Here is a 14186-nt window from a genome sequence, read left to right as displayed (position 1 = left end):
AAAGATAAAGGAAACTAGGGATCCTCTTTTACAACAGAATAGGGCAGCATAATACTATTTGAAGAATATTGGAATGCTTGTCTTCCAAAAGTGCTTTTAGATTTACATTAATTGCACCCCAAAGTCTCTCACATTTCCCTTACTATTGTGCTGGCCACATGCACCTTGTGTCTTATCTCCTCCCATTCTGCACTGCACACATTCCAGTCATAAAAGCCAGGGGCTGAGAGGATCGTACCATACCTAAAGATGATAATTTGACATATGGTATAGTCTAAATTCTAACACTTTTGACACCAACAATAATGAAATATTGTTTAATGCAGGAAATAATCGTATATGGTGATTTTTAAGCTTACTTTTTAAATTTTGAACGAGTGGGACGTAGCCACAGGAAGACGTCACCGCCCCTATTCAACAAGAATGGACTCGCCCCTACACTGCCATGTTGGATGAAACTGCCTGTGAGCGCCTAGGCAAGCCGGACTTCCCAGGAAACTTTTTTTATTTGGCCCGATTTTCGCTCTAATCTTGATTGTCTTTATAACACAAAATACATTTGACGTTTTATTCTTCAACACTTCTTAAACCGCAGTCGCGTGAAAGCGACTCCGGTCAAGAGCAGGCACCGGACAGAGGAAGGCCACGGATGACCCGAGGATTGTTTATGGATCTCTCCGGACACAGTTAACCTTCGTAAAGTAAACGTTATCGTTTGGTTAACAATGAGTGGACCTCATAAGCAGCAACGACAAACAAATGTCGGTTCCATGCTGCTGACGCCCCAAGAGAACGACTGCCTTTTCAACCACCTTGGCAGGAAATGCATCGTAAGTTTTCTTTCAAGCCGCCCGATTTTAGTGTGCGTTCGTTTTATATTAGCGGTACGCTTCCTGTAAAGCGACATTGAAGTTTTAAGATCTCTTTTCTTTTTGAAGTGGCGAGAGTTGGTTTGTTTTGACAGCGGGGGACGCGAGAAGGGGCGGGCGGCGACGTCGAATCTTGCTCGGGACATCCGCAATCGACCCCGGCCATGAGTTTTAATCTACGTTATAAGGCCTCGGCGTTCCAAAGTTTTCGTTTATCTCACCTGCTTATTCGATTACCAGTCAGTAAAAGTTTCGTTAGTGTGTTTACTTGCTAGCTTTGTATAACGCTATCCAAGCCCGGGTTGTTTTCGGGAAGTGTGTCCTCTAGACGAGAGGAATGTGCCGACAAGACTTGGCAAGGGACCGCGCTGACGAGTGCGAAATCGTCGGGGCTTTCAACCCGTCCTACACGCACACACTTCTTCATTCCCAAAGTTTGAAGAAGAGTCCTGCTCGACCAGTCTGGCGACAGTGTTATGCCACCTTTCTAAAATAAGAGGAACAAATAAGTCAGTGTTCCATTCCGTCCCTTACGTTTATCTTAATTTTCCAGCCCCCCAGTTCCTGCCTCCTTATTATGTAACAATGGAGTAGAGGTGCATAGATTAGTCGAGTAATTTAAACGTTACTAAGTCAATTGAATCCCTTTCTGAATTGAAATGACGTGAATATTTTACTTCCTCAGCTGTGAAAACTGCTAGAATTAGAAACATTGTTTCCACGAGAGGACAAATACCATACCTGTCAACCCCCACGGCTCCATGCCCTTACAAAATGTCAAGTCAAGTCATTTTTATTCGTATAGCCCTAAATTACGAAGAGTCTCAAAGGGCTTCACAGATTATTACGCAGACTATTTTTCAGCCGACGAGAAGAGTAGGTTATTCATATGCTATGGAGTAGAAGTGAGTTTTAAGCTTAGATTTAAACATTTCCACTGAGGTTGCAGATCGGATCTCAGGGGGAAGAGCATTCCACAGCACCGGTGCCCGGATGGAGAACGCTCTCGAACCAGCAGAACACTTCTTTGCTCTTGGGATCACCAGAAGACCGGCACTCTCAGAAAGATAAGAGGGAGCCAGTCCATGTTTGATTTTGTATAATACTAAGAGAACCTTGAAATCACATCTAAGGCTAACTGGGAGCCAATGCAGGTTAGCCAAAATCGGTGTTATGTGATTGTACTTTTTTGTCCTAGTTAAAAGCCTTGCCGCGGCATTTTGTACCAGCTGAAGAGACTTGATTCTAGACTTCGGGAGACCAGAGAGTAGTGCATTACAGTAATCGAGACGGGAGGTAACAAACGCATGAATTATAATTTCCGCATCCGACTGAGACAGTATTGAACGGATTTTAGCAATTTTACGAAGATGGAAGAAAGCGGCTCTAGTAATTTTCTTTACATGCGTTTCAAAGGATAGATCAGGGTCAAATATGACGCCTAAATTTTTAACTGAGTTACTCTGTGTGATGTGACATTTGTCAATGTTCACAGTAGTTTTTGAGAATAAGTCACGGCATTTAGATGGACCAATGACTAACATTTCGGTCTTTTCAGAGTTAAGACGCAAGAAATTGAGTGACATCCACTCTTTTATCTCAATGAGGCAGGCCTCCAAATTTCCACCGTTTAGTGTGGGAGATTCCTCCAACGGAAGATATAGTTGAGTGTCGTCTGCGTAGCAGTGGAAGCTGATATTGTACTTGCGAATAATATCACCTAATGGAAGCATGTAAATGCTGAAAAGAAGGGGGCCAAGCACTGAACCCTGTGGAACACCACAGGTTACATTAAAGGGCTCAGATGTCATTTCGCACAGTGCGTCCTATCTGAGAGGTAGGATCTGAACCACAAGAGGACGGTTCCTGAGAGACCAATCCATTTTTCCAACCGTTCTAGTAGGAAATTGTGGTGCACTGTGTCAAAAGCAGCACTAAGATCCAGCAGCAGCAAAAGTGATGAAGCGCCAGAATCCATTGCCAGTAGGAAATCATTTGTTACCTTAATCAGAGCTGTCTCAGTAGAGTGGTTTGCCCTGAATCCTGATTGCATAGATTCAAAAAGGTTATTCTCGGATATGAAATCATTCAGCTGCTGTTCCACTACTTTTTCAAGTACTTTAGAAAGGAAAGGTAGGTTTGACACAGGTCTATAATTACATAAGATTTCTGGATCAAGGTTGGGTCGTTTCAGTGTGGGATTAATAACAGCGGACTTAAAAGCTGCTGGAACTACACCTGAGGAGAGTGATATGTTTATAATATTTAGAACTGAAGGTCCAAGGACGCCAAAAATACTTTTAATAAGTGAACCTGGGGGCGGGTCGAACTGGCAAGTCGTCGGTTTGGCCACATTCACCACCTGTTTGAGATCATCAAGTGACAGTTCACTAAAACTGGACAATTTCCCTGGACAGCCACCCTGTCGTGCATCTGTAGATTTCAGCCCTTTAATATGTGTGGTATTAATAATGTCTTTAGCAGTTTCTTCCTGTATGCATTGAATCTTCTTAGTAAAGAAGACCATTAAGTCATGAGCAGAGTGCGTCGAACTATCTGCGATAGTCTGTTGCCTTGTAAGCAATGCTACAGTGTCTAAAAGGACTTTGGGATTGTTCTTTTGAGACGCAATCACCTTCGAAAGGTAGGCCGATTTTGCAGAGGCAAGAGCCGCTTTATACTTTAACAAGCTGTCACACCAGGTTTGATGGAAAACCTCAAGCTTGGTAGCGCGCCATTTTCTTTCCAATTTCCTGCATTCTTGTTTAAGGGTTCTAGTTTCATCAGTAAACCAAGGCGTGCGTCTTTTAGGACGTGATTTAAGCTTTATGGGCGCTAATGAATCCAGGACACTAGTCAGGGTAGTATTGAACTCATTCATGAGTGAGTCAATCGAGCCATTGTATGAAGGAAAGGATGCAACTGCTCCAGGAAGGAGTTCAAAGAGCTCAGAAACTGTGCCAGTGCTTATATTGCGTCCGCTAAATCCTTCAGCTTTTTTAGCACTACATTTAGCATGCACCTCAAATGTAACTAAATAATGATCCGAGATAACGGTAGTACACGGTAACGCCATAATGTTTGAGGTTAAAATTCCTCGAGTCAGAACCAAGTCTAGCGTGTTTCCATCTTTATGGGTTGGCAAATCAACCAGTTGGTTAAAACCAAATGCATCAATTAGAGACCGAAACGCAATAGTAAGTGAACTGAGTGGGGAGTTCATATGAATGTTAAAGTCCCCCATAATTATAATTTTGTCTGCATAGGTTAATAGTTCAAACAAAAGTTCAGCAAATTCGTCTAAGAAAGTTGTGTATGGCCGAGGTGAGCGATAGATAGTTATTACATAAATTGACAATAGAGAGGACCGCATCACAAGAGCCTCAAACGCCTTGTAATTATTAGAGGTATGAGGATTAAATTTGAGCGTTTTTTCAGAAATGAGCGCGACACCGCCACCCTTTTTCAACGTGCGTGCTACATGGCTACTCGCGTAGTCTGGGGTGAAGCATAATTTAGCGCTAAATACTCATCCGGGCGTAACCAAGTTTCACAAAGACCGATACAGTTTAGTTTATAATCACGAATAATGTTATCAACAAGTAAAGCTTTAGGAGCAAGCGATCTAATATTTAAAAGACCAAATTTTAGCTTTGCGTAATCATTTGACTTAGCTGAAGTCTTTGTAGTCTTTGTAGGGATCGTCACAAGATGTCGCCGTTCGTAAGCGTTGAGTTTAAAGCGTCGGTTGTCCGGCGAGGAATGAATGGTGGAATTAGTCACATCCTCGCGTCCTTCTTGCTCCTTAGACTTCGCACGCTTCACACATCTGTTTTCTGTCTTTACGGCGCTGTTGTCGTCGTTTATTAGGAGGAATAGTTGTCCACAAGGATGCCGGATCTCTTTGAAGTTCGTTCAGTATATCATAGGCGGTGTAAAAAGTGCCCGAAAAGCCGAAATTTAGACGCCCACCCAAACGAATAAGTTCGTCCCTACTGTAAGTATTTTTGGCCACGCATGTGTCCAAAAAAGAAACCAAAAAAGACAAGAGAACGGTAATAAATAGAAGATTAGCTGGAGAGCAACTAGCCCCTGCATCCATGCGCGCCGTAATGTTGAATCATGTCGTATTTTCCCTTACAAAATACAAAATAATCTTACACTATAAATTTAAAAATTAAGGAGCTTGGACGTTCAATGTAGAAGGAAAAATACATGCAAATATAATTCAGTAGAATAATACATTTTCTTATTAAAATTATTAATTCATTTTCTGCATTAAATTATTGTTGGTAATATTCTGATTAAAGGGACAACCACATTTTCTCCTTTTATACCTCCTTTTTTTTCTTAACTTCTTTATACAACAATACTGATTCGTAACATAATGCATCAAAGCAAGTGAGCCGTTTAAGAGCCGGCTCTCTTTAATGAGTTGAGCCGAAAAAGCCAGTTCTCTAAAAAGAGACTGACTTCCTTTCACTACATAACTACCACATGAAATCCGAGGCGTCAGATGCATGTGCACAGTAGCGTCAAACCGCTCACTACGTTTTCAACGGAAAAAAACAATACCGAGATAGAGGCTACCGCGGCGAACTCGTTTGACTTGATTGATTTGCCGTTTGGAGATAGTCTGTGTTTACCGGATGGTACCCATCATTGACAAATTTGCGTTTTTCCATACAGATTTTCTTGTACGTCGTACACGTTTCAAAATGCATAATAGACGTACTTTGTACGGCAAAAACGTAAAAGTTGACAGGTATGAAATACAGAGTGGTACCTCTTCATACGAGCTTAATTCGTTCCAGGATAGTGCTCAAATTGCTCATGTAACGAGTGAATTTTCCCAATATGAAATAATTGAAAACGTATTAAACTGTCCTCGACCTCCTGAAAGCATTGAAGTGAATCCTAAATACCTAATGGGGAAAAAAAGAACTTCCTGATCACGAAAAACACATTAAAATAGTGATTGAACATGAGCAGCAAGGAAAAGTGACAGATCGACTTAAGCATGTTCCACATTTTTTATAATTTTTTTGATTTTTTTCAAAACGTGTACGCCGTACAACATTTTTATTGGGGGAAAAAAGACCAATCTTGCCTATTAGGGCTCTAATCCAGATTGTCTTGGACACTGGTAGCAGACGACAACGTCATTGCTATTTGGTGATATTGCCATGCTATTCTAATGTCCGACTTGGAGTAAATAGGTGCTGTGTTTGTTTTTTTTTTTTTTATAGTTTAATGATAAGGATTTGTAATCGTAAGGGGAGCAATTGGCAACCCTTTAATTTACAATTAACCATGATACAAAGCACAGTCAGTAAATAACATCGTTAGGAGAGACGTCCATAAAACACTGAGTGTGATCGTAGGTGTCTTTTACAGGGCATCCATCCATTATCTGCACCTCTTATCCTCAGTTGGGTGGCGGGGATGCTGGAGCCCATCCCAGCTATCTTCGGGCAGTGGGCATGGGACACCCTGAACTGGTTGCCAGCCAGTCACAGGGCACACAGGGACTGACAATTCGCTCACTCATTCACACCTAGGGACAAGTTGGACTGGCCAATTAACCTGACATGCATGTTTAAGGAATGTGGGAGGAAACCGTAGTGCCCGGAAAAAACCCACGCAAGCACGGGAAGAACATGCAAATTCCACACAGGAGGTTCGATCTCATGACATCAGAACTGTGCCGCACACACGCTAATACAGCGCGTCCATTTTAAGTGAAATAATGTCAGGTAGTAATGCCTGGATGAGCTCACACTCACTTTCCGACTAAACTGGCAGGTCAGCAAATACAGACCACGAGGTCAACAAACGCATCCGTTGGGTTGATATTCCAGCACATAACGGGCATAACATTGCTTTTCTCTAGTTGTGATCTGCTATTGACATTGCAGATAGCAAATTGCTTCCAAACATTTCCAATTGAATGCAAAGTTGTTTGTTTAAAAGACCTCCCCATTCTCGTGACCTTGCTTTAAGTGTCCGAGCTACTTATAACATTCTTTTTTTTTTGTTATACAATATTTTAATAATCGAATTTTTGACATTTACTAGTCGATTCAGATTAATTCACATCAGAATTGTGATGCATCGAAGAATGTGGAATTTCTCCTACCCATTCAAGTAATCTTTTGTGTGATCTTTAGGTAAAGTAATCTGCCGACCACCTATGCGCCCGAAACTTCAGACCATCCAATTGCTTTACTAGACATGCACCGCTCACATTTTAGTTCTCAATCACAACCCCAGATCTTTGAAAAAAGTCACACCTTCCGGCCTCGATTTTTGCCAATCCTAATATGTTTTGTTTTTTTCATAACATGCATCTCACACCTCCACAGTTTTGAGTCCTAAAACATTAACAATCTGTGACACAATTGTAAGGTTGTTTTATTGCCACATGTTGTTGTCCTCCTAAATAACAATGCAAATCCTTCCGACGACCTCAGCAGACAATTTGCTAATTTTATCCAATTTATGCAATAGAATATTAAGATTTACCGTATTTTCCGCACTATAAGGCGCACCTAAAAGCCTTTATTTTTTTCAAAAGCTGACCATGCTCCTTATAATACAGTGCGCCTTATATATGGATCAATATTAAGTCGCAAAGTCTTGTAACTAAGGCAAGCAGCCGCCGACTAGATTTCCCCCCGAAGGCGAAGTAGTCCGCGGTGTATGCTGGGATTTATATACCGGCGTTTCATTTCCTAACCAATGTGTCAATCATCATTTGAATCAGTCACTATTGGCTAAAGTTATTTGGATTTGAAGGGGGCGGATCCCTTTTAATCATTCACAGGCTCGCATAGGCTAAAGGGGCGAAACAAAGCCTGCAATTGGCCGAAAAAGATGAATATGAATCACACGTTGGGTTGCACTACGGCATAGAGAAACATTTTTTTACTATTCTGTATTTGTAAATATTTTACTCTCCTGGATTTACTACACTCACGGTTGTAAGAAGACCATGGTTTACGTATCATTACGTGATGGCAGCAAGAGAACTTAGGTGAGCCGACGGCTTTGTTTTCCCGGTATCTTGTTTTAGAACGATCTTGATGTTTCTGTGATGAGTCTATTTTTAAACTAAATTCAATTCAAAGTGTTTATTGTCATATGCACAGTAAAGAACCCCGTTTCCCTGCACAATAAAATTCTTATACAAAAAATATATACAGACGCTGTCCTACTTATGAACAAGATTCGAACAAGGTTTCGGACGATCGTTCATAAGTTGAATTTGTTCGTAAGTTGCTTAGTGCCATATTTTGTCTGTTTAAGGTTTATATAAGTATGTTTAAGTGACCTGTATTGTTTTGTACTTAAAAAATAAACATTTAATATATAATATGTTCTATAAAGATAAATAAAGTAAGGTTTAACTTGTTTGTGGAAGATGGGCTTCAAGAGTTAGGGTACTTCCACCATCGTGCTAGAAAGTGGGCGGGAAAAAGCGATCCAACCATTTTCTCAACCGCATCAGTCTTTCTTATTCCACTTATTCATTTCAAAAGAAACGACTTGCCTCTTCTTCGCACTAAACACCAACCATATTGAATGGATGCACGAGATAATTGACAATAAAAAAGTTCTTGGTGCGCTGGAGATAAAGTATAGTATGTTTACACACAGACTAGGAAGTAGAAGACTGATTTCTTCTTCGGGGTGGATGCTGGGTGATTTCTCACAGCGCCACTTGGCAGAAAGAAGCACTACAGTACTGTCCTGTACTCGGAAAAAGGTGCACACAGTACAAAATCTAACTTACAGCAATATCCGGATATTTTTCGACATCCCGAAAAAAATGTTCGTATCTACCGTTCTTCCTAAGTCGAATGGTTGTAAGTAGAGGAACGTCTGTATTATTTTATATTTTTGAATTTCCAATAGCTACCAGAAAATAGATATATCGAATTATAGATGTTTTTTTGCTGGCACAAGAATGTTGGAAATTTGTACTGGGCCCAAGTTTGTCTTTTTTGGAGGACCGCCCCTGCTGTGATATACAGTATACCGTTACAGCGTGTGTGATTATATTTTTGTCAAGCATCCCACTAAAAAATACTTGTTGGCAGAAGTAAAACTGAAAGAGAAGCTTGAGGAGACTTGAGGAATCTGACTATTTTCTGGACGATAGGGCACATGTAAAACCCCCAAATTCGCTAAAAGTTTTAAATTGGGCTTTATAACCTGGTCCACCTTTTTATACTGGTTAATACGGCAATGCATTCAGTATTTTTTCGTGAGCGATAGTACTCTAAGTTTTACGGTTACAGAGACCCTTCGCAACTACGCTCTTCAGTTATCGCTGGTTCACTCCTTCGCGGGGAAAAAACATTTAGTTAAAAAAGAAAGTCTGGGGGGATTTTTTTTTAATGCATAAAAAAAAATTAACACTCCCGCATTATTTGTAAACTTTTCAGGCAGCCAAGATTCAAACCGATCTGCCATTTGATTAAAAAAAAAAAAAAAAAAAAAAATTGGGGGAAAAAAAAGAAATGAGCAACAACAATGAACGTTTCCCACACCGGCACCCCTCTCAAAATCGTTCTGTGTGTCTGCTTGCTGGTGTAGTCCCGTAAATTGCCCCCTTTAACGTAAACATTACTAAACCGACTTTGTATCTAATTTTGGGGGACATGTAATAAATTAGTTAAACACTGAGAATTTGCACTTTTTATACCTTTTTATATTTTATAAATCTTTTGAGCAATTTGAAAATAATTGACCTTGGTGAAATGACCTCTTAGCCTATATTCTGTACGTTAGTCTTCCGTTTTATCCGTTGAGAGTTTGACAGTTCATTTCACTGTAGGAAGCTTTGTAGTAGAAGCGCATAACAGTTTTCAATTCATGTGATATTCGGAAGAATATGGTTAATCGCAATAAAAGTATCTCGTTTACATGTCCATAGATTGGTAAGAATAAAAAAGGCGGAGTCATTTCACACAGAGTGTGATGAACTAATGTTATAGCCACAGCTGATCACTCAGCATTCCTCTTTAGCGTGCTTTTCAAGCGCTTTCTTAATGACAAACACACATACTTGATTGAAAAACTAATGTTATGATTAGAGCTAATAGATCGATCACCACTGATCGTGCTTCCGTGAAAGCAAGGTTTATCACACTTTTTACGCTCTCTATAACACGCTTTTCATGGACTTTTTAAAATTTCAATATTATCAGCGTTTTTGACTCGCAGACATATAGAGACTCAGTAGTTAGCAGAGCTGGTACTGTTGCAGCACTCAAACATTATTCCTGCTTTAGTGGGTCCGCCCCCTGTCGCTATCCAATCGGAAGACATCGGGTGGGTAGCGTGTGACACAGAAGTCAGGAGAGAGGTAGAGAAAGGCTCGGCTGTATCTGAGCCTAAATAATCTGCCCGCCGAATAAATACTGTTAACCCTCAAATTCCCAAATGTCTTTGCTGATAATCGGTCCGCCTTCTAGTATTGTGTAGTCTAACTGGAAATGAGTGCTAAAAAGCACAAGGAGGAGTAAAACAAATTCAGTGACCAACTTTCTTCTCTTTTTTTCCCCCCACTCTTTTACAAGGTTTTTGTAGTCCTTGTTGTACTCGAAACATAGAAATAATGAGAAATTATGTCAGCTCCCTCTCGGAGCGGGTCATTTTATGCAAAATAAATTGACATTTTTTGACCCACAAAGATTTTTAAAAAGCACGTTTATATGATAGTTCGTGTATTTTTTCTTATTATTTAAAAGTTTTTTACCTCAAGGATCTGCAAAATAATTCACACTGTCACTTCAAGGTTGTGTCAAAAATGTGGTATTTGTGGAAGTTTTAACTTGTTGATTACCCTGTGTTCCATTTCCTTCCTGGTGACCCTCAACAGACATGTGTGTGCCTGCCTAATGCACTATCCCTGTTTGTCTTAGGATTGTATTACTTGTTGATTTGGCAAATGTGATAATGTGGTACATTGACATGCAAGCAATTGTCTATGGCTGCAACTAAAGATTAGTTTCATAATCGATGAATCGTCGATTATTTTTTCATTTAATCAATCAATCTGATTTCTTAAAGGCATTTTTAATTTCCTCCTCTTTATTCAAATATTGAAGTTGCTGACTTACAGAAAAATAGTTCATGAAACAATAGAAACGCCATTTCTGTGTCAGCCTACATCAGTAAATGCGCAGAAGACGTCAGCAATAACAAAACTACATGCACCCGTGCCAATCAGAAGCCCTGGATGACTGCTGAAATACGCAATCAACTAAAAGTACGTAACCTTGCCTTTAGATCTGGTGACAAGGAGGCGCTGTTATCAGCGAGGGCTAACCTGAACCGTGCCATCAGACTAGCAAAGCGAACGTACAGTCAAAAGATTCAGGAACGTTTCCTCAGCACAACCAACACCAGGGATATGTGGAAAGGCATCCAGGCCATCACCAGTTACAAGCCAAACACCACCCCAGTGCAGAACACTAGCATGGACTTTCTGAATGACCTCAACAATTTCTTTGGTAGGTTCGAGGCACAAAACAGCACCCCTGCAGTGAAAGCGGCTCCAAATCAGGACGAAAGAGCACTCCACCTGGACTCATCTGACGTGAGGAAGACCCTGAGAAGGGTCAACACAAGGAAGGCTCCAGGCCCGGACAACATTCCGGGGCGGGTACTTAGGGAGTGCGCCGATCAGCTGGCTTGTGTACTAACAGACATTTTCAACACCTCGCTAGACCAAGCCAAAGTACCATCATGCTTCAAATTTGCCAACATCATCCCAGTGCCAAAGAAAACCCAGATCTTATCACTCAACGATTACCGGCCCGTTGCACTGACTCCTATCATAATGAAGTGCTTCGAGAGACTGGTTAAAGAGCACATCACCTCCAGTCTCCCCTCTTCATTCGACCCCTTTCAGTTTGCCTACAGGACAAACCGCTCCACCAGGGATGCCATCTCCTCTGCGCTTCACCTGAGCCTGACACACCTAGAGGAGAAGAACACCCATGTGCGGATGCTGTTCCTGGACTTCAGTTCAGCATTCAACACCATCATCCCACAACATCTGGTAGACAAAATGGGGCTTCTGGGTTTCAACACCCCCCTGCGGAACTGGCTGCTGGACTTCCTCTGTGACAGACCCCAATCTGTGCGGATAGGTCAGAACAGTTCAGATGTCATCTACCTCAGCACGGGCTCCCCCCAAGGCTGCGTCCTAAGCCCCTTGCTGTTCACCTTGATGACACACGACTGCGCCCCTAGGTCCGCCACAAACCACATCGTGAAGTATGCTGACGACACAACGGTGGTGGGCCTCATCAGGGACGACAACGACCTGGCCTACAGAGAGGAAGTGGAGCAGATGGTGGGCTGGTGCAAGGACAACAGCCTGGTCCTGAATGTTGACAAGACTAAAGAGATCATTGTCGACTTTAGGAAAAACCAGCCCAACCATGCCCCACTTTGCATCAACAACAAGGCTGTGGAGGTTGTCAGCAGTATCAAGTTCCTAGGGGTGCACATCACAAACAAACTCACCTGGTCCGTGAACACTGCATCTCTGGTTAAGAGGGCACAGCAGCGCCTGTACTTCCTGCGGAGGATGAGGAGAGCCCACCTGCCCCCACCATCCCTCATCACATTCTACAGGGGCACCATAGAGAGTATCCTGACCAGCTGTATCTCTGTGTGGTGTGGAGGCTGCAGCGCTACCGACTGGGGTAGTGTGAGGAGGGTAACGAGGACAGCGGAGAAAATAATCGGGACTACACTTCCCTCCATTCAGGACATTGGCCAGAAGCGCTGCTTATCCCATGCTAAGAACATTACCGGGGACCCCTCTCACCCCCATCATGGACTATTCACTCTGCTAGCCTCTGGGAAGAGGTACTGCAGTGTGCGGTGCAGGACCACCAGGCTCCGCAATAGTCTAGTCCCCCTGGCCATTAGACTGTTAAATGGTCAATCTAACATATAGTTAACTTAAATCTAAACGGCTGCTAATTTGACTTTTGCACTAGTGGCAGTTTTTTTATAGCTTGCCACTCCTTGCACATTTGATCTCTGCACTATTGTTACTTACAGTGTTATTACTTACAGTGTTATTGTTTACAATATAATGGTACTGTGTACCTGACTTGTTAACCTGACTGCCCATCTTGCACATCTGGTTAGCGTCTCTTCTTGCACTATCGGCACTATGGTAAATAACACAATACAGCTTTATTTATATCTGTACACTGAAGGACACTGAGGGAAACTGTGGGAGTCAGATCCATCGACATTTCGTTCTGTATACACGTGTACTAGAATGACAATAAAGTAGATCTGAATCTGAATCTGAATCTGAAACAATTTACTTGACAATAAACAAAAATACACTTTCAAATATGTAAGATACTCTTTTCCTACCAACTTATCCAAAGATCCTATTATGTTTCGATTTGTCATACAAAACAAAAGAGCGCAATACATTTTATTTTATGTGTGCCAAAAACATGTATCCACAAAAAAAATATCAAAAATGTAAACCCACTCTCAAAGTTTTGCCATTACTTTAGTTTTGTTAAATCTTTGAATATGATAAACATTTCCAATATGATTTTTTTTTTTGATATTCATAAGAATATGCCCTTTGTGTAGTTAAACATGTCGTTATTGTTTTTCTTTTTACTTTATTCACTTATTTTGTGATTTTCTTTTCTCTGTACTTCTGCAGCCCTTTGTTTCCTTAAAAAGTGTTAACTTTGACAGTCAAACATTACATTGAAACTTTCAAGCCAATTTTGTCTGTAATGATGCAATGTTCAATAAAAAAAGATTTTTTTTTAAAACGTAAGGTAACCTTTTTTATAAAAAACATGCTCATCTTGGCTCTTGCATGGTGTAATAATAGTCTGTGGTATGCAATAATCTGTGGTCTGTGTAGCCCTTTGAGACTCTTTGTGATTAAGGGCTATACTTGACAATTGACAACGTTTAACATAAAATATAACATACTCAATGGCTCATAAATCACGTGACATTACATATGATCTAATTGGTTGCCAAGGCTTTTAATAATAGATTTTATTGATGAGTTGTTGCAGCTAAACAATTTTTCAATTAAAATCAGAATAATGCCGAAAAGAGGGTGTTGTAAAGCCATCTAATTACCCACAGAAATCTTGTGTTCCTAGTCTGGGTGTGAATAGTATGACTGAAGGTGTTGGGTTATTCCTTTAATTTTCGGATTAATCGTTAACTCCCGTGTTATTTTCGATTGTTCTCGATTGTTCTCAGCTCAGGGATGCTGCTGGAAATGTGAATTTC

General features: G+C 41.0%; 1 protein-coding gene across 2 annotated transcripts in view; it reads left to right on the top strand.

The window, feature by feature from the left end:
* Positions 1-300: 300 nt before the first annotated feature.
* The window catches only part of LOC148356588 (actin nucleation-promoting factor WASL-like), a 30001-nt gene continuing 16115 nt past the window's right edge, over positions 301-14186 (top strand). Inside the window, exon 1 of one of the 2 annotated variants that reach the window (XM_088347262.1) lies at positions 301-830. In XM_088347262.1, the coding sequence (XP_088203388.1) occupies positions 726-830 (105 nt within the window). In that variant the 5' untranslated portion in view covers positions 301-725. The remainder of the gene's footprint in view (positions 831-14186) is intronic. The other variant, XM_088347261.1, reaches the window with a different exon arrangement.

Source organism: Urocampus carinirostris, chromosome 11, assembly GCF_059441175.1.
Source record: "Urocampus carinirostris isolate Australia breed hairy pipefish chromosome 11, RoL_Ucar_1.0, whole genome shotgun sequence".
Classification (NCBI taxonomy): domain Eukaryota; kingdom Metazoa; phylum Chordata; class Actinopteri; order Syngnathiformes; family Syngnathidae; genus Urocampus; species Urocampus carinirostris.
Note: the sequence above shows the minus strand (reverse complement) of the source record. Positions and strands in the feature narration are given on the sequence as shown.